General features: G+C 42.0%; 1 protein-coding gene across 2 annotated transcripts in view; it reads left to right on the plus strand.

Annotated features, from left to right (window-relative positions):
- Positions 1-21,411, plus strand: part of LOC122543126 (pleckstrin homology domain-containing family A member 2-like) — a 111,083-nt gene that overhangs the window by 48,690 nt on the left and 40,982 nt on the right. Inside the window, exons 4-6 of one of the 2 annotated variants that reach the window (XM_043681467.2) lie at positions 7,913-7,961; positions 12,115-12,212; positions 15,179-15,313. In XM_043681467.2, the coding sequence (XP_043537402.1) occupies positions 7,913-7,961; positions 12,115-12,212; positions 15,179-15,313 (282 nt within the window). The remainder of the gene's footprint in view (positions 1-7,912; positions 7,962-12,114; positions 12,213-15,178; positions 15,314-21,411) is intronic. The other variant, XM_087984423.1, reaches the window with a different exon arrangement.

Here is a 21,411-nt window from a genome sequence, read left to right on the forward strand (position 1 = left end):
TAGTTTCTTCCCTCCTGTTATTAGATTATTGAATGGACCTCTCAAATTTCAAATCTAATATTGATCTTGCTTTTGTGCACCTTCTGTGCAGCCATAACCTTGTATGCCTCGCTCTGCCTAATCACACTATGATCTATCTATCCTCGAATAGTACAATCTGTCTGGACTGCACGCAAACAAAACTTTTCACTGTACTGAGGTACATGTGACAATAATGAATCAAATCAAATCAAATCACCAGTAAATAAGTGACTTATATTTACAAGAAATTATTAATGAGCTACACTAAACCACAGTTTCTGATGTAGGTGAGGGATGAAGCTAGCTGATGAGAATTTCCAATTGAAGCACACAGGGCCGGGTATTCTTTCAGTGGCCAGTGCTTGGGTCAGTACAAATTATTCCCAGTTCTTCGTCTGCTCTAAAGTGACTGGTTGGATAGAAAGTATATTGCCTTTGGTTCTGTGATGGAAGGAATGATTGTTGGAAAGAAGATAGAGAGCAGAGACGGCAAACTCCAAACTCCAAAAATAAAATTGTCATTAAAAAATCCCAAAGACCTTTGGATGCTGAAAATCATAAACAAAAATAGAAATTGCTGGAAAAGCTCAGCAGATCTGGCAGCATGTGTGGAGAGAAAGCACAGTTAATGTTTTGGATCCAGTGACCCTTCTGCAGAAAACTGTCACTGCCGACTGTGGACAGCTGCCTTAATTTTATTTGCAAATCGAATTGTACAATTTAAATAAAATAGTTATTTTTCTTTTAACAAAATGAATTAGGGTTGAAAGGAGTCCAGATTAGAGTGGTGCTGGAAAAGCACAGCACGTCAGCCAGCATCCAAGGAGTAGGAAAATCGACGTTTTAGGCAAGAGCTCTTCATCAGGATTCCTGTTTCCTGATGAAGGGCTCCTGCCCAAAACGTTGATTTTCCTGCTTCTCTGGTCCTGCCTGACCTGCTGTGCTTTTCCAGCACCACTCTAATCTTGGCTGTAATCTCCACCATCTGCAGTCCTCACTTTCGCCTAGAGTTGAAATGACACTCGCCATCTCCCATTGTGTAGTAATGGTTCTGAACATCAATCATTCTGGATGGATAGTAGAAGAATTGATCAGGTGGTCAAAACTGGCTTCAAATAACAAACTTTATTATGTTGAGAACTGTAGTGGGGTGGACTAGGCTAACTGCAAACCAAGAGCTCACAAAAGGGACCACTCGAGTACGAAAAATTAAACAATCCAAACAACTGGTCCACTCAGATGGTCAGGGGGTGGAAAGAGAGAGAGAGAGAAAGTGTCTGATTTGTCTTCACAAAGAACAGATTCACCACCATTTAAAATTGACAACATCTTTTTCTGGAAACCCAGAGCCAGAACCTTCTAATTTGTGTGACTTGGGTACCTTCAAGGACTGAAATTTGGTCCCAATTTACATCTTGCATTTTTGCTCATGACCTGAGTGCATGTTTTGACTCTGAAATCCATCTTTAATTGGATACATGTCACGGTTGCTGTTGGAGTATGTTTTCAGTTTCAGCATGTTATGTGAGTAAATATGACCCTTCCTTTTGATATGAACTTTCCAAAGCCTGCATTGTGCTTAATCTTGAAAAGAAGAAGGTTTGAAAACTCACTGATCCATAAGCATGCCATTCAGTCTTTCCATTATTTTGTTTCATGAGTAGCAACATACCATTCTAATCAATAAACAAATAAATTGATAAGTTGAGGACAAACAGCAATTCAGTTGCTTTGGTCATTTCCAACATTATCCAAACCTGCATGTTTGTGTCTTCTGCTAACTCAATTTTTCTAACCTCCCTTATTTGTTTGTCCTCCAATTATTAATGTATCTGTCCCTGCAGTTCAATGCTTCATGAAATGATTTGATTCTAGACCTATTCCCTACTTCATGACAGAAAGAGAGGGGAGAGAGTCTGTATGTGTGCTTGTGTGTGTTCGCAGACCAACCATTGATGTTCCTTCTTATTTTCCCCTCTTTCAAGAGGTACTTCCCCGAAAGCTATACCTGAACTGGGGGAATCACTGGTTTGAACCACAGTGTTTCAGACTCACTCACATCGGTATTTAGAAGAGGTTTTGCAGAACTTTCTTCTTCCAACTACTGTGTTTAAATTATGTGGCAATGACTAGGTCATCTCTAGTCCAAGGATGTTTCACAAGAAGAAGATTTCAGCAATCCAAATGGGAGGCACTTACAGTTTGTATTAGTCAATACATATGTTACGTTTGGGTTCTGAAGATTGAACGGATACCACAGGAACCAGTTGCCTTCACAGAAGATATTTACTGTTTGTTTCTAAAGGGAAATAGTTTGTGTGCATTTTCTGTGAAGGTAAGAAGGTGATTTTCTTATTTTACTCTGGTTTTGCTGTTACCCTCACACTGCCACAGTGAAACCTCTTCAATCAGGGAGATGGCCAAAGAACGTCCAATGTCATTGCCCAGCTAGCTCTTACAGAAAACCAACCCTTGTCGGGCAGGATCATTGTTGCACCTTGCCATTACAAAATATCTGTCACTATTATTCAAAATGCGATCAATCGTTCTTAGCTGCATGGAGATGGCAAGTGCTGCACAAACGCAATCTAATGTGATATAGGTGAACTTCAATGAAGTCCGCAAGGAAAGGCATATTTCAAACTGCTTGGAAATGGCTCTTTTTAGTATCTATCTCATTTATAATGTATTTTGTATTTAAGATACAGATTCTTTCCTTGGAGAGAAACCAAGCAGTGTCCTCAAGTTCATTGAGAGAGAGAGAGAAAGAGAGAGAGAGAGAGATGGGTACTGAGAGGCTGGGCTCATTATCTCTCCCACTAACTTCATTATGACTTAGTCCCTCACTTGTTTCCTGCCCCTTCCATTGTTGGTACACTGTCCCTGGCAAGCAGTGTTAGTAATTTGGACAGTTGGGTGATTAGGTCATTTGATGATGGGTTCTTAAAATTAAAGAAGAATTGAGTTCTGAATTTGGAAGCTTATTAAATTGGTGGTGCGATGATGAGAAAAAGAGATGAGTTCTACAGGGGCCTAGCGCTGCTAACAAACCAGTTGCTACCACATGGTCCCATTGACTCCTCCCAATGGCTTTGTCCCCAAAATTGAGAAGAGATTGGTTGTTCTTTTTTCTGGGACAAGATGATGTTCTGGATGACTGCAGAGGTGATAGAGTGTCCCCATGAAGGAGGACAGTTAGTCGGTGTGTGCCATTGCACTGAGGAGGCAATTTTCTGCCTTCCTGCAGCAAGACATTTATGTCAAGCCTCATTCCAGATGGTGTGCCCTGGCAATGCATTCCTTCTGCCTGCTTCACTGCCTGAATTAAGACACACACCTCCTGTGTATAGGCAGTGAGTGGGAGGGGGGCACATTCTGCAGGGAAGTCCTAAACCACTGCTTGTCTTTTACCAGGACCTTATCGAAGTCTGAAATGCAACGACCTTTGCTGCACCTTATCATGAGTAGCACGTACCTTCATATAGCCTCCATTTTCGAGTGTTTGAGTGGCTAGTGGAAGGGTCATCTGTGATTGTGAGGGTGACCAATGTTAGGGATCAGTTGGGTACTGAAGGAGTGGGCCAAATGTCACCACAGAAGCTGGTGGATTGTGCGGTAGTGGACCAAGCTCATAGCTAACACAGTCTGTAACCTGAGAACAGCAGTGCTTGTAATTCACAGGCTGGAGGACCCTGAGGTGTGCAGTAGTCACTTATCTCCACACCCAGCTTGGAAGGGATTCCACATCGGCTCTTGGTTCAAGAATCTCCATGAACAGCCTGATCCGCGCCATGGGAATTACCTTGATGTCTTTTAGTGGAGTATGAGAAGTCTCCTGTGCTGCAATCCATTTCTTCTCCTTTATCTGCCACCTGGACATGCCTTTCCACCACTGGGCAGTGAAGAGTTCTTGATGTAGATGTCCTTTCACTTGCCATTGGGGACCTGGGATGCAGGGTGTTGCCTGCAGCAGCCCTATATAATCGTGGAATAAAGTGCATTCCAAAAGCCACCTGTTTGATTTGCAACGTTGTGGAGTCGATGTATCACATGAGTTTAGGTTGTCACATCACCTGTTTAGTTCTCTTAACAATCTTTTGTTGTTCTTTACGTCACACTTCAGGCCCATACTCCTGTAGTTTGGGCATCTGGTGTGGAATGGGGTTATGTTTCCTAACTGTGTGCTCCTCTACTGCAGTAATGTCAGTGCCTCTGAATAGGGTATGTATGATGTTCATTGGCTAACCTCAAAGTTCTTGGAGATCAGGAATTATGGGGGCTGGAGTGCATTATCTCCTCTCCTGACAGCATTTGCCCCTGATGGGCAATGTCGGTCACTTGTTAATTGGCTAATTTGGTGGTGGGTTTCTTCATTAAAAAAGAGTTGAGTTCTTCCCCAGTGAAGGGGCAAGGTTTGCCTTCTAGGCTGGGAAGGTGTTTGGCAAAGGTGAAAACATACCTTTTTGTTGGACATTAGATTTTACAATAAAACCTTTGTAGATCCCTGAAAATCTTTTGCTGCCTATGTTGACATATGGGTATTGGTGCACGAAACAGTTAATCTTTAAATTCAGGTCATCACAAGTCATCGACTCTTCAGACTAATTACTTCATACCTCCAGTTACACAGGAACCACTTGAAGGTGTATTCTAATAATCCAATCTAATAATCCAAATAAACTAATTCAAAACCCACCATGAGATTTGAGATTTAAAGTCGGCAGCACTGGGCTCAGTGCCTCCCATCAAGTTCTATGTTGGTTTACACTTAATGAACAGAGTCTCAATTGGCTGCTCATGGTCATGTCACTGTAGTCTAACAAGAATATCTCAGAAGAGAAGGAGCAAGAAAACAGTCAGAGAACAGGAGAAGATTAAAATCTAAGATTGATATGAAGCATGAATTATGCTGTGTAATTGATATGAGGCAATAGCTGTAATAGCTTCAGAAATGCATTAGGCAAGCCATAGTTCTATGTATGCATGACCCCCATTCAGGGAATGAACTCTGGTTATTAGATGTTTACCTAAATCATTATAGACCTTTTACTCTGGTGATTTTGTGCTGTCACTTTGTGAGTCTGTAATAATTGCTCGTCACCTGCAAGAGAGCCAGCGCAAGTGCTCCCAGATGTTTTTAAACTCCATTCTGTCTCATATACTACTTCTTTTCTGCAGCCAGGATATGGTTTTCCTGAGGTAGGGTCTGACATCCCTTGACGTCTGTGCATTCAGAAATTGGGCCAACTTTGTGTCATAGTCTTAGAGTCTTAGAGGCGTACAGCACGGAAACAGACCAACCGGTCCAACTCATCCATGCCGACCAGATATCCTGACCCTATCTAGTCCCATCTGCCAGCACCTGGCCCATATCCCTCCAAAACCTTGCTATTCATTTACGTATCCATATACCTTTTAAATGTTATAATCGTTCGAGCCTCTACCACTTCCTCTGGCAGCCCATTCCATACAGGCACCACCCTCTGCGTGAAAAAGTTGCCCCTTAGGTTATATCTTTCCCCTCTCACCCTAAAACTATGCCCTTTAGTTCTGGACTTCCCGACCCCAGGGAAAAGACTTTGTCTATTTATCCTATCCATGCCCCTCATAATTTTGTAAACCTCTATAAGGTCACCCCTCAGCCTCCGATGCTCCAGTGAAAACAGCTCGAGCCTATTCAACCTCTCCCTGTAGCTCAAATCTTCCAACCCTGGCAACATCCTTGTAAATCTTTTCTAAACCCTTTCAAGTTTCACAACATCCTTCCAGTAGAAAGGAGACCAGAATTGCATGCAATATTCCAAAAGTGGCCGAACCAATGTCCTGTACAGCCACAGCATGACCTTCCAACTCCTGTACTCAATACTCTGACCAATAAAGGAAAGCACACCAAACGCTTTCTTCACTATCCTATCTACCTGCAACACTATTTTCAAGGAGCTATGAACCTGTACTCCATGGTCTCTTTGTTCAGCCACACTCCCTTGGACCTTACCATTAAGTGTATAAGTCCTGCTAAGATTTGCTTCCCCAAAATGCAGCACCTTGCATTTATCTAAATTAAACTCCATCTGCCACTTCTCATCTGATCAAGATCCTGTTGTAATCTGAGTTAACCTTCTTCGCTGTCCACTACACTTTCAATTTTGGTATCATCTGCAAGCTTACTAACTATACCTCTTATGCTCACATCCAAAACACTTATATTATTGAAGATAAGTAGTGGACGTAGCACTGTGATTGAAATGATTGATAGTGCAGCCATATGAATTATGAGCAGGAGTGGGCCACTCAGAAGCTTGAGGCTGCTTCCTCATTCGAATAGATCATGCTTGATCTGATGACTGCAGATTCCCACCTACCCCTGATAACACAGAACATAGAATAATACAGCGCAGAACAGGCCTTTTGGCCCTCAATGTTGTGCCAACCTGTGCACTATTCTGAGCTCGTCCCCCTACACTATCCCAAAATCATCCATGTGCTTATCTAAGGATTGTTTAAATCTCCCTAATGTGGCTGAGTTGACTACATTAGCAGGGAGGGCATTCCACGCCCTTACCACTCTTTTGACCCCTCTGTCTACCTCTGCCTTAAAAAAAGTCAAAGATTCTATTTTCACCACTTTTTGAGGAAGAGTTCCAAAGATTGACAACCCTTAGTGATCAAAACAAGTCCTCATCTCTTTATTAAGTGGGTAACCTCTTATTTTGAAACAATGGGATCTCGTTCTAGCTTCTTTCCATCCTACCAAGATCCCTTTGGATGTTTCTTACCTGTTTCAATCAAGTTGTTTTTTAATCTTCTAAACCCCAGCGGTTGTGAGCCTAGCCTGCTTAATCTTACTTAAGAAGTCAAACCACTTCATTCCAGGTCTTAGTCGAGCAAACCTCTGAACTGCTTCAATTCATTTGCATCCTTCCCTGTACACAGACCAATACTTGTATAGAGAACTCCAGATTATGTTTCACCAATGCCCTGTAACTGAAACGTATTCTCCCTACTTTTGTATTTAATTCCACTCACAATAATTAGACCAAGTGTTAGTGGCTCAAGTTTGTGACTATTGCAGTGAACCACTTGCCCACACTCCTGCTGCTGTCACAATGGGATTCTTCACATGGTTATGTGTTAAGAGTATATGGTTATGTTCAGAGTAACAGTATCTTGAAGATCTGTAAAAGAGCCAGTCACATGAAATGAGATTCACTGTATACTTCTGCTGCAGTGCCATACGTAAACATGTTGACCTATTGCAGTGGGGACTGAACCAAACCAAAAGCTGTAAATGCTGGGCATGCTGGAGATACTTTACTGGCCTGTCTGTCTCTGAAACAAGAGAAAGCCATGGTGTCATATTCTGTTTGTGTGGGAATCTTTCATTTGAAAATTGTCAAAATGCTTCTGTGGTGTTTGACTTTTCTGCTCTTTTTATGAGTCCAAAGATTTGCAGGCCAGGTGAATTGGCCATGCTAAATTGCCCGTAGTGTTAGGTAAAGGGGTAAATGTAGGGGAATAGGTGGGTTGTGCTTCGGTGGGTCGGTGTGGACTTGTTGGGCCAAAGGACCTGTTTCCACACTGTAAGTAATCTAATCTAATGTGCAGGAATAAATCTTCAACATTTTGAACATCCTCCAGCAGTTCTTGTGAAATTGGTGGAGATAAGTGGTGATGTGCTGCTGTGGTATGCTGAGAACAGCAGTCAATGTTGATGTAGAAGTCAAGGGCGTGTGGTCTCTGAATTTTTTGTGCATTCTCTGGTCCTATTAATTCCAGGCTGAAGCTCCCTCTGACCACTGTCCCACTCTGAACAGAAAACTCATCAATAGTTATTGAGAAAACTGGACAGTCATTCAGAATGTATCTCACCTAATTTTTATTTGGTTTGTAGGTCAGTGAAGCAACTGCAAAGCAGAAACCAAAAGCTGAATTTTGTTTTGGTAAGTGTTAATGGAGATGCTTAAATATTGACTCCGGGTAGGTTTAGCCACTCTTGGAATCTCTTACGTCTAATTCCCTGGTAAAATTGGACAATGCAAAACAGTTAGGTGGTTTTATTCCTTCAAAGTTGATGCAAACTGAAGATCCTCCATGTGCTTTGATGTGTACAGTGGCCCTGGGAGAGCAAAACTGTGAAATATCTGTTCCTCCTGACAGAAACAATTCATTTATTGCAGACAAGTCATGCTGACAGCCGACAGATTCAGCATTCACACCACTCTATGCTCTTTATCATTGAACTGTGGTTCTGATTCTGGTTAGGAACAATAGCATAGAGGATACTCCTGAGGACCGATTGATCTGTCAATGCCATGTCAATGCCTTGAAAACCCACTAATGCTCTTTCTGTTCCTCCTTGTATGTGGGACAGTCATCACACTATTGTGTGATACAACAACCTTTTGGAAGGTCCCACTTCTACAGAAAGAAATTTTGAACAACTTCTCCATTTCATAGTAAGCATTGCACAGACATCAGATCTGTTTAGCTTTCACCTGGTAACCACAAGCATTTGAATCCATCAGGTTTAATTTACCATTTCTGAGCTGAAGTGCTTGGAAAGTTTCAATAATCAATCTTGTCACATGACAAGTTCTTTTCTCTTTAAAAAGCCCATGTTCTAAATTATGCCTCTCTTAACTCAAAGTCCTGCTCCATTTCATCAGAATGTTTTGGAATGGGTCAACCTCCTGAGGTCTTAACTCTTTCAGACATAATTGGTGTAGTGACGAAGTTGAAATCTTAGCTCACTGTGTTTAGATTTCCATCCTCATCCAAATGATATAACATTAATTGTTTGGCTGCTGGCAATATGTTCTCTGGAACTGGCTCTTTGCCACAGCCTGGATTTTTTTGTCTGAAATGCAAACCTCACTGCAACTCTGATGTGACATCAGGACCTGAAACTGTTTTGCCTGGATCCTGTATTTTTAAAAGCTTTGTAGTGCTGGTAAATCAAATTGGACAAAAACATGAAAAAGCAGGCAGAGGTGGGTGGCACAGTGGCTAGCACTGCTGCCTCACAGCACCTGAGATCCGGGTTCAATTCCCGCCTCAGGCGACTGACTGTGTGGAGTTTGCACATTCTCCCCGTGTCTGCGTGGGTTTCCTCCGGGTGCTCCGGTTTCCTCCCACAATCCAAAGATGTGCAGGTTAGGTGAATTGGCCATGCTAAATTGCCCATGCTAAATTGCCCGTAGTGTCAGGTAAGGGGTAAATGTAGGGGCATGGGTGGGTTGCGCTTCGGCGGGTCGGTGTGGACTTGTTGGGCCGAAGGGCCTGTTTCCACGCTGTAATGTAATCTAATCTAAAAAAAAAGTTTATAAACTCAATTGTCAAGCACAATTGGGGTTCTTTAAATAGTGCTGCTCCCTTCATCTTGTCAACTCACTTTTGCAGCCCATCTGCACAATCTGTTGTTACCATTAATGAAGGTGGATGGGGTGAACTGTGTAAAAACCAGAGACAGACATACATGCAAAACATTTTGCAAGATGACACCAAAATTGGAGGTGTAGTCGGCAGTGAAGAACGTTACCTCAGATTACAACAGGATTTTGACAGATGGACCAATGGGCCGAGAAGTGGCAGATGGAGTTTAATTCAGATAAATGCGAGGTTCTGCATTTTGGGAAAGCAAATCTTAGCAGGACTTATACACTTAATGGTAAGGTCCTAGGAAGTGTTGCTGAACAAAGAGACCTTGGAGTGCAGGTTCATACCTCCTTGAAAGTGGAGTCGCAGGTAGATAGGATAGTGAAAAAGGCGTTAGGTATGTTTTCTTTTATTGGTCAGAGTATTGAGTACAGGAGTTGAGATGTCATGTTGCGATTGTACAAGACATTAGTTCGGCCACTGTTGGAATATTGTGTGCAATTCTGGTCTCTTTCCTATTGGAAAGTTGTTGTGAAATTTGAAAGGGTTCAGAAAAGATTTACAAGCATGTTGCCAGGGTTGAAGGATTTGAGCTATAGGGAGAGGCTGAACAGGCTGGGGCTGTTTTCCTTGGAGTGTCGGAGGCTGAGGGGTGACCTTATAGAGGTTTATAAAATTATGAGGGGCATGGATAGGATAAATAGGCGAAGTCTTTTCCCTGGGGTTGGGGAGTCAAGAACTAGAGGGCATAGGTTTAGGGTGAGAGGGGAAAGATATAAAAGGGACCTAAGTGGCAACTTTTTCACACAGAGGGTGGTACGTGTATGGAATGAGCTACCAGAGGAAGTGGTGGAGGCTGGTACAATTGCAACATTTAAAAGGCATTTGGATGGGTATATGAATAGGAAGGGTTTGGAGGGACATGGGCCCGGCGCTGGCAGGTGGGACTAGATCGGGTTGGGATGTCTGATCGGCATGGACGGGTTGGACGAAAGGGTCTGTTTCCATGCTGTACATCTTAATGACTGTATCTCTTGAGGAATGCAGGTCAAACATTTTGCATTCCCGTGAAGCTGATGTTTGACGGTGGGCAGGTGGGGACTGCAGTTAAGGAGATGTGTGGGCACAGGAGGCCTGGCTCCCTGACTTCTTCCCACCTCCAGGTGCTTTGCCCAGAAATGGAACTCTCCAGCAACATGAGCGAGACAGTGTTAGGCAGATGGTTATGCCAGTAAATGAAGTATTGACTAGGTATGTGGTGAGCAGTCTGCAGTCTTGCTAGCATGGTGCACCTACTCTTTCCCATCCTCAGCTGTGTCCCAAACCTGCCAGTTAAGGCAGATAGCTGCACAGTGGAGGTAGATTCTGTGTAACATAGAGATGAGGTTATGCTGGCAAAAAAAATGGCACCTCACAGCTTTGCCATTGAGTATGGAAATGATGGTGATGGGTGCTTCCTGTTGCTCATGGTAGCCCGAGTGCTTCCCTCCCATTTCTGCTGCTTGGGCCTATCAGGCCAGTCAGCAGGAACTGCACTGCCCTCAGCTCCCAACTAAGAACATACCCCCACAGCAAAACCTAAATGAGGTCCCCAATGAGCTAAAAGGAAATGTTGGGCAACAGAAGCCAGTGCTAAAATTAAGTTCCAGACTCCCAGGGGAAAATTCACTCACTAATGTCAAGTGTGTTGATGCTGTGGCGAAGAAAGGTCAAGCGATCTGGAGGACAGAAACAAGGATTTGTTTCCAATGCGGGACATGTCCAAGGCTCAGGAGATGTTGATAACAGGATTTGGTGGTGAAGCAGGCAGGATTAACACGTTTGAATCATGCATAAAACAACGAGATTCAGTTTGAGTTTCTCAAGTTTGGGGCTAGGCCTTTCCTGAGCGGGTGAATTTGCCAGGTTACACATCGAGCTGGCAGTGAGCTGAACTGACGTAAACTGATGTACAGATAAAGCAGGTGTTAAAAATCAACCACAAGTTAGTAACGGATGAAAGAATACGTGGGCAGGTTGTGAAAGCCAATAGAGCTGCCTCCACATGTTCTTTTTGTGAGACCTTTCAGCTAGTCTCCAAGTGGAAAGCCAACATCCTTTCTGGGTTGTAACAGTTTCGAAAAAACAGATACAAAATGTTGTGTTTGCTTGTGGCACTTTTGTTCTATAGTTATATAGCATTTCAGAAGTAAGAGTGCATTCCAAATGTGGTTTTCTTAAAGTGTCCCACCTTCACCCACAACTATTTTTGGACATTGTAAACAATGTCAACAGCCCCTTCGGTCTCCAAGTCAACAATCATGCATTGCTTTGGTCTGTCATATCTTCCTTGAAGGGCTGAACTAGGCATACGTCTCAGCACCTACTTCATGAAGTAGCAAGCTCCATCTCATCAGCTGGCCCATACATTATTTGCTCACAGACTCAACTTTGTGCATCAGAATGGACCTATCTCACTTCATATTTTTATCCTGTTTCTTTACATGGGGTGGGTGTACAAGCCTCAAGTTGACTTCACCCACTTAGCACAGCAGAGCTTGAATTGACTGCAGCTCATTGGAGTAAGCAAAATCATCATACCATGGCTTAGTTCACCACAACACCCAACTCCATTTTAAATGAACATCTTGAATTCTACTAACAGTTTACTTGTTCAATGCAATATACATGTATTTCAGTGAAAACAGTCTAATCAATCAATTTCTCTTTTAATTGCAGTTATAAATGCAGGTCTACGCCGCTACTTTTTACAAGCCAATGATAAAAATGATTTACTCGACTGGGTTGATGCCTTAAACAAGTCGTGCAAAATTACAGTAAGTTTTCTCTCACTCCACATAATGACCAGAGTTGTAAAGTGGGTGTGCAGTTTGCTCACACACTTTGGGTGATGTCACTGCTTCAACCCATGCTACTTTTGGCCAAACTCAAACACAGCAGTCAGCTTGCCTTCTGAAGGTTATTGAGTAGGCTATACACCCTCATTAACTGGCTCCAACGTTCGGTGACCACATAGCTGATCTGTTCCTGAACAGCAATGATCTTCCTTAGCTCTATGTCCTTTCACACCATGACCTAATAGAGAAAAGAAAATCTATATGTCTCAGTTTTGAAAGCTCCAATTATCTAAGCATTAGCAGTCAGGATGAACAATGCAAGTTCCTTCAAAGAAGTGAACCACCAGACTAAAAATGTATTCAGTGCAGGTGAAGAAAACAGACAATCACATTTTGTGGAGAGGCTGTTCTCCACAAGAGGTTATAAGACATGTGAATACAATCAGAAACAAGTGGGAGGGAAAAGAACACATTGCCATGATAAACAAACATAGGCAAACCCAGAGAGGTTTGAGTGGGATGATATGAGTCATTATCTCAGTTAGTTAACAAAATACAGTAAAGAGTTCAATAAACTATAGTGTGTTAATTTCAGCCAGAGGTGCTCAGGTTAGAGGAGCTGCACACGTCACGTGCCATATTGAGAATAAAACAGAGCCCTTCCTGAAGAAGGGTTCATGCTCGAAACGTCGATTCTTCTGCTCCTTGGATGCTGCCTGACCTTCTGCGCTTTTCCAGAAACACATTTTCAGCTCTGATCTCTAGCATCTGCAGTCCTCACTTTCTCCTAATAAAACAGATATGCAAGGCTCTGAGAAACAGTCATCTGAGTCTTGGCACATAGTGAATGATAGATGATGGACAATAATAATCTTTTACAAAATTAATACAATGAGCACAGAACTGTAACACTACAGCAGGATCCAGCAAGATATGGATAGTTTCATATTGGGTTCGCGCTGGTTGAGGTAGAGTGTGGTCTTCAATCCTACTTTCAATGATGAGCCTACTGATTTGTCTCATTATCAGTCATAGAGGATAGATTAAAGAAGAAGACACAGTTGTCTTATCTAACGTAAGGGAGCTTTTTGTCCAATAGCAATGGTTACAAGTTACATTGATAGTCTGACATCATTATGCCTTAACTGCCAGGAATTAGAGATAACACATCTGTCTCCATTAGGATCATTTGCTCAACTGCCTGATTTTTTTTAATCCAAAGACCATGTGACAGAATCAAATCTGATGGATCAGGTAGAATTAAGTTTTTCATGGACCCATTATCTTAAAAGCCCACCACCAAAAGTCCCTTTGGGAAGGAAATCTGCAATTCTATCTTGGCTCCAGATTCACAGCAATGTGGCTCTTAACTGCTCTCTGAAAGTGCCCAGAGAGTCAGTCAGTTCAACACCAATGAGGGATGGGCAACACATATAGAAACACCACATCAGATACAAGAATGACAAAGAAAAAAAGTGTTTTTTCTTGAGTCAAAGTACTTTTTAACTTGGGTTTTGTACAGAACTTAATTCTGAGTGGTCTTGATTTCAGAACAACTGAACAGAATGTTAATGGACAAATGCTGGTCAGGAAGTGACACTTTTGACTTTTGATGTTTATTTCAGCTGTCTTCCTTCACCAATGGCTTTTAGTTTGAATTGTGCTTAGTTTGTGTTCAAAAGTTTATTTAGTATTTCATGTGTCAAAATGCTCATTTTATAACCCTCCTCCCATAAAGCCCATCACTATATTGTTCTTTTGAAAATTATATGAGTGCATAAATGTGATGAAATTTCAGAATATGCTTCCAAAAGACATTTCGAGGGTTTTATGCAGTGTAATGTCCCTTCCAAAGAGCCAAGAGGTTGCTCCACAGGTTTGTTGTAACCTCTCTGAACTGGTTGATCAGAAAATATCTCCAGTAGACAATTCAGAATCAAGTACCACACAAGTAAGGAACTCTTCCGACTCTGATCTCCAGCATCTGCAGTACTCACTTTCTCCAAGTAAGGAACTCTTGCCTCACCATCACAGGGAAGCACAAAATACTGTGTAAAACAAGACTCTTCTTGTAAGTGAAAGAAAACTGGTTAAGTATCACACGATTGCAGTGTTCTGTTCTATGTGCCTTGCCATTATTTACTAACTGACAAGTATACACTACAAATAAAAACATAAGGTGCTTGAGAAACTCACCAGGTTTGGCAGTATCTGTTACTTAGAGAAACAGAGTTAATGTTTCAAGTCCATATGAATCATCTTCAGAGAGCATATAAACTCTTTTCTCCACAGATGTTGCTCGACCTGCTGATTTTCTCCAGTAATTTGTTTTATTTAAGATTTCTAGTATGCACACTATTTTGTTTTTATTTGAATACACCACTATTGGAGAAGCTTCAAATATATCCAGTTCATAAATTTATGGAGGATCTGTTTCTCTAATCATGCCCTACCCTATCTGGCAGATAAGGACTAATGGAGATAGTTACTCTTTGCTGAGTGTTTTCTTGAATTTGTGAGATGTTAGTAGGGGTTCTGAAGCATCACAAAGTTCTGACATTTTATGGAGATGACAGTACAGTATTTTGTTTTCTGTAAAAGCTGAGTTGAACATTTTTCCAAAGTTGACCACATTTCAGGATGTCCTTCATGTGTGGGCAAGATTCCATGGCTTGTTAATTTTGTGGAAATTAAACAAAAGAATAATTTGGTTTGAGCAACAACAGTGGTTTTGCATGCGACCCCTATGGGTGAAGGACACTTACTTGCTTCAGAATTGAAATGTACAGTGGCACTGTGAAGAGATTTTAGGGACCACCTGAGACCATAAAGTTCTGAAACAACGTGAGTGAACAGTGATGTCACTTTCATCGCTAGCTAACTGAGCCTTTTGAGATGTTAGTATTGTTTTATTTATTTTTATTTGATCTGTTTAACATTGACAGGTGCCAAAGGGTAATGCAAATGACCCACAACCCAGTGCTGAGCCAAAAAGACCTATAACCGAAGCCCAGAAGCAGCAGATTCCATACAAAACTGAAATCATTGGAGGGGTTGTAGTGCAGACACCTATCAGTCAGGTGAGAGCTATATTTACAGTCAGTACTTTCCTTCCTCTTTGAAATGTTGGAACCACTTTATGAAACGTATTCCAGCTGAGATTCAAGTCTTTTTAGCATGGAATTCATAGCCTGTAATATAGATAAAATAGTGCCGAGGCTTGCCTCAGTGTGAGACCAAGGAGGAGAGATTAGAACTGGCTTCGAAAAGGTATGTCAAAGAGATGGATTTCAATGAGGGCATCTAAGAAGGAGGAAGGGATGGAGAGTTTAAGGAGGCTATTTCACAAAATGGTGTATAGGGCAGCTATCCGAATTGGGCCACAGAGAAGGGAGAGGCCATTTGATGAAAGGGAATGTTTTCTGACTCAGATGTAAAGACCATGGAGATAGCTAAGTCATGATGGGATTTAAATTTTCAAAAGGGAAGTGCAGCCTGGCCAACTATAATGCTCTTTCTACTTTGTCCCCAAGTTATTTCTTAATATCTGCCCAATAAGACAATGAGCCCCATTGTACTTGAGTGTATTTTTCCCATTTCCCACATCATCTCTGAGCTCACGGTGAACTAACAGTGTAAGTTTACCACTTTTCCCCCTGTGGATGAAAATATGTTTTTGGTGCAAGTGTTCTTTGATCTTGCACAAGATCAAAAGAAACTGCTGGGTAAGATGGACCGGGGCACTCCATACTTTGAAATACTTACACTAAGTACCATTTTCCCATTACTGTCTGCTTGATGATCTGTATTGGCTCCCATTGAAACAGTGTCTTGATTTGAAATCTTTCCATCGCCTCATCCAGTTTCTATCTCTGTAATGTTTGTTCATCCTAAAATCCTCAGCAATCTTGGTGTTCTTCATATGTTGGCATCTTAAGCACCCCCAATTTAAACTGTGCCACCATTTGTGGCCATCCAGTTAGCTGCCCTAAGTGGGTGGAATACTCTTTAAACACCTCTCATTCTCGCTACCTCTCTTCCCTCCTTCACAGTGATCCTGAAAACCTATTTCTTTTACCAAGCTTTCGTTTATTACCCGAATCTCTCTCTCAGTGGTTCAGCAGCTACTTTTGCTGTGTGATGCCCCTGTGATGTGCTTTGGGATATTTTCATAGAATCCCTACAGTATAGAAACAGGCCATTTGGCCCAACAAGTCCACATCGACCCACCAAAGAGTAACCCATCCAGACCCATTATCCAACCCTGTTACTCTACATTTACCCCTGACTAATGCGCTTAATCCACACATGTCTGAACACTATGGGCAATTTAGCATTGGTGAAAGTGAGTATTGCAGATGCTGGAGATTAGATTCAAGAGTGTGGTGCTGGAAAAGCACAGCAGGTCAGGCAGCATCAAAGGAGCAGGAAAATCGACGTTTCGGGCAAAAGCCCTTCATCAACATTGCCAATTCCCCTAACCTGTAAGCTTTAGATTGTGGAAGGAAACTGGAGCAGCCGGAGGAAACCCACGCAGTCACAGGGAGAATGTGCAAACTCCACACAAACAATCGCCCATCGCTTGAATCAAACCCAGGTCCCTGGCACCGTGAGGCAGCAGTGCTAACCACTGAGCTACTGTGCTGCCGTTTATTGCATTAACAGTCCTATATTAATCAAAGTTGCTGTTACTGAAATGCAGTAACATCTGGCTTGCATTGTGTGAGATCTCAAAAGATCATCAGAGAAAGAGCTGTAACTTGGCTTTTAACAGTTTCAGACTTCAGTTCATCATCCTGCAGTATCAGATGACAGGAAGACACTGGGGATTCTAATATTTGACACTGAGTGTTCAGAACACGACAACAAGAAAACTGTCATTGAGAGTGTTTTTATACAGTGCTCGGCTTATTTACGATGAATTGAGAAAGCCATGGTGTGAAAACTTTGAACTGCAGTGTACTGTATTTTGAATGACACTAGCCAACGTTTAGATGGCAGTTCTTTGTTAATGCATCTTATGAAATAGGACAAAGTGAGGCAATTTTATTGTTCATGTTTTTACATTATTTGATGAGTTCGTGGAGCAACTGCAACAACAAGCTGTTTTGTGGATAAACTTGAACTTTGTGTTTATCCTCAAAGCCCCTCAGTGTGAAGGATGGTCATATAATTCAAAACTGTGATTGACATGAGGATTACAGAACCAAGGCGACTGAGTTGAGTTAAGATGTCAATCAATCATGGTTGAATTGAATGGCAGAAAAGGGCGAGAATGGCCTAATCGTGTTGCTATTGTTGTAATGAAATTAAGAGTTTAATGATCATGAATTCATTCTTGATTGTCAGAAAACCCATCTGGCTCACTAATGTCCTTTAGAGAAGGAAGCTACCATCCTTACCTAGTCTGGCCTCCAAGTGACTCCAGACCCACAGCAATGTGGTTGACTTCGAACTGCCATCTGGGCAATTTGGGATAAGCAATAAATGCTGGTCTAATCAATGATAGTCTTGTCCCATAAATTAACAAAGAAAATCTCTTCTTGCCAAGCAAAGCCAAACTGACTCGTTGACTAGTGCTTCTTTCTCAAGTAAAATGAATGCTAACCAGACAGAGACCTTTGGAAATATTGCAGTCGGGTATGCATTAAAATGTAAAAAATAGGTAAAATCCTTGTTCTGGACCTTTCTATCACTGTGCAGAAAAGAAGTTCTCTTTTTTGTAAATGAAGGTTTCTTGTTGTTGTGCTCTGTGCAGTCAGTGCCAAATATTAGAATCCCAGTGTCTTTTATGTATTTTATTTTGGAACATAGTCTGGGGCCAAAACTAGGGTCCCTAAAAATAATATTGTCACCAAGAAATCCAGTACAGTTTCAGAATAAATTTCTTTAGCTGGTGAGTGGTAAGAATGTGGAACTTGCTACGATTAAGATGAATTGAGGTGTAGAGCACAGATGCATTTGAAGGGGAAGGTGGATAAGTACATCAGGGAGAAAGGAATAGAAAGTTGTGGCAACAGCACTCGATGAAGGAGGGTAAGAGGAATGAGTGTAGACATCAGAGTCCAGTGGGGCCATATGACCTGTTTGAATTGCTGTGGGCTTCCTGTAATCCATTGTTCCAGTAAGCTGTAGAAAACTATTCATGCGTGAGATGCTGGGACACTAGATCTTTTCATCAGTCTAAATTCAGTGATGTAGATTGTCAGATTATTTGAGCATCATGGAAACTTTCACTTGAACTTGGGCCCATAATTCTTCAGCCTTTAACCTGCCCTGATGGCAGCTAACCAGATGGAAATCAGTACAGTTGAGCTGCTTTAGATTGGCTGGCCAGGGACTTGGGGACTGGGGAGCTGCTCAGGAGGGAGAGGAGAGGTAGGGGAGCTGCTGCAGGTGAATGGATATGGGATTATTCAATAGTCTGTAGTAACAACTTAATGCTTGTTTTTGATTGTTGTTACTGAATTTCCATACCAAGACCCACTTGTAGCTGTCTGCAACAAGAGGTGCATGTCACCTGCAGTTTTGCAACTCAAATCGTTTATGTTTTGGATCAGTGGGTAAGTTTGGCACCAAACCTTCCTCTTTGGCCAAGTTGTTCCTCATTCTTCCCAATACATCCATTTTTGTCAGATTACACCCTATGTTATACGTTCTGTGAATATATAAGGTTTTGGAGAAGATCTGGAGGTGACCACCGAGACAGGTAGCCAGCATGCTTCTGATCTGTAGGCTCCAGGTTTCAGGAACAACTATTGATACTGCTGAGTGATGAAAAAAAGAGAGGCCTCCTCAAGATTTTCTAGGAGCATTGTCATTGAAGATGGAGGTGTGAGGCAGAGAGGCAAACAAGATCAGAATATCAGAAGATGAAGGACCTGAGCTGGGAAAGGCTGGCATGAACAGTCAATAGGCAACTCCCTCCCAAGACAACAAGCAAAAGCACATTTTTTTAGGACTCTTGGAGGCCTGTATATGAGGAAGGAAACAGCATAGTGTGGTCATAGAGTGAACTCTGCCCTTGTGAGATCATAAAATTGAGGAACTAATCGTGTATGTCTGGGGAATCACCGTGAAAGGAGAAACACAGGATAGTCGAGTTTGAAATCACCAATGATAAGGAGTTGCTCACAGGCAAGGCAGATCAGGGGCAGTTCTGGCAAGGCAGCAACATCAAGTTACTTAAATCACATTATTTGTAGATGATGGGTAATCTCAGTCCCCTGAATCTGAAGGAGGAATTACCCAGAGGAACTGTCCAATGTTTTCATTGAATTTGACTCCATAGGGGTTTGATTCTTGCCCCTTTCTTCCTCTTTCTGAGCATGCCAGGAATATTAAGTTTGGCTGTGCATTGACAGGTCTGATAGTTTCTGCTCCCCTTCCTGGGCTGAGTGGTTATATGGGAGATTTGGAAACTTTATAATTTTGTACTTTTGACCATTCCTCAAGAATCCTGCACCCTTTTGGGGAGGAGAGAACAGCCAGTCCAGTCCTAACCAGCCCTTGCCCCACCCCCTTCTTTTTCGATGCATTATTCACACAAATTGAATAAGTTGATGCCATCAGAAATTTCTCACAGGTACTAAAATAACTCCCAGTCAAACAAAAACTACAGCATAAATTTCACAAGTAACTTCCACACTAGAGAGACGTTGGGTGAGGAGCTGCAACCCTTTCATTTTGCTGCTTAGACTACTGATGTGGTTGAACTCAGATTGCCATCCTGTGACGTTGGTTCGTTGTGAAGGTGGTTGGCCGTTGCTGGTTAACTTCTGGTTCAGTTATCTCATCAGCCAAGTCAGTCACTTGTGGCCACCGCAGCACTGAAATTACTAATTTAGAAATTGCATTTGCATTAAACTTGACATCTGGGCCACTCTTCCTCATTTTTAGAAAAAAAACCTTTAACCGTTTGAGCACCAGAACACCTTCAACCGTTCTCAAAATGAAACACGTAAGGTTATTTGAACACAAGATGTCTGCAGGAATTGACTGAATGCCTTTACTCCAGCAGCTCTCCATGCAACTAACACATGTACTGAAAGTCCAGAATATTTCATAGCAGTTTAAAATTCCTGGAATACTTAATTTGGAGGTGCCGGTGATTGACTAGGGTGGACAAAGTTAAAAATCACACAACATCAGATTATAGGAGAAAGTGAGGACTGCAGATGCTGGAGATCAGAGCTGAAAAATGTGTTGCTGGACAAGCGCAGCAGGTCAGGCAGCATCCAAGGAGCAGGAGAATCAACATTTCGGGCATAACCTGAAGAAGGGCTTATGCCCGAAACGTCGATTTTCCTGCTCCTTGGATGCTGCCTGACCTGCTGCGCTTTTCCAGCAACACATTTTTCAACACCAGATTATAGTCCCACAGGTTTATTTAGAAGCATTAGCTTTCAGAGCGCTGCTCCTTCATCAGGTGGTTGTGGAAGTCAAGACTATGCTCACAGAATTTATTTCCAAACGATTCCAGTGTCATGGAAATGTGATACAGTAAACAATCTCAGATTAAAATTTTCATGTTTTATAATAAGATATGCTGGTTTCTGTTCTTTGATATGTAAATCCCAGAATTTCTTTTAAATTATATTCTCAAAATAGCTCAGCTTTTAAACAATAGCTGTAAGGTCTGTCGGTATCCCAATGCTATGTCAGTCTGACAAACCCTCTATATAATTTTACAGAGTTTTACATTGATTCATGCAGTTTTTGAGCAAAACAAAAAGTGATTCTGCAGAAACAAAATTCACCCCATAAGCTTATATGTGTGCACATGTCAGAGCAATAGATAGGGCGTGCCTATGTGTCTGTGTGCATGTGGATGTGAGTGAGTGTGTGTTTGTGTAAGCTTGGTTAAGAGTTAAAAATCACACAACACCAGGTTATAGTCCAACAGGTTTAATTGGAAGCACACTAGCTTTTGGAGCGACGCTCCTTCATCAGGTGATTGACAATCATCTGATGAAGGAGTGTGGCTCCGAAAGCTAGTGTGCTTCCAATTAAACCTGTTGGACTATAACCTGGTGTTGTGTGATTTTTAACTTTGCACACCCCAGTCCAACACCGGCATCTCCAAATCTTGGTCAAGTGAGAGTGTGTGTGTGTCGGTCGGTCGGTCGTGCAGTGGGGTCATCTGTAGTGTATGAAATAGATCACGTTGGTCATGTCA

The sequence above is a fragment of the Chiloscyllium plagiosum genome, unplaced genomic scaffold (genome assembly GCF_037043375.1).
Source record: "Chiloscyllium plagiosum isolate Xiang-an unplaced genomic scaffold, Cpla_swu_hap1 HiC_scaffold_48, whole genome shotgun sequence".
In the NCBI taxonomy this organism is placed as follows: Eukaryota; Metazoa; Chordata; class Chondrichthyes; order Orectolobiformes; family Hemiscylliidae; genus Chiloscyllium; species Chiloscyllium plagiosum.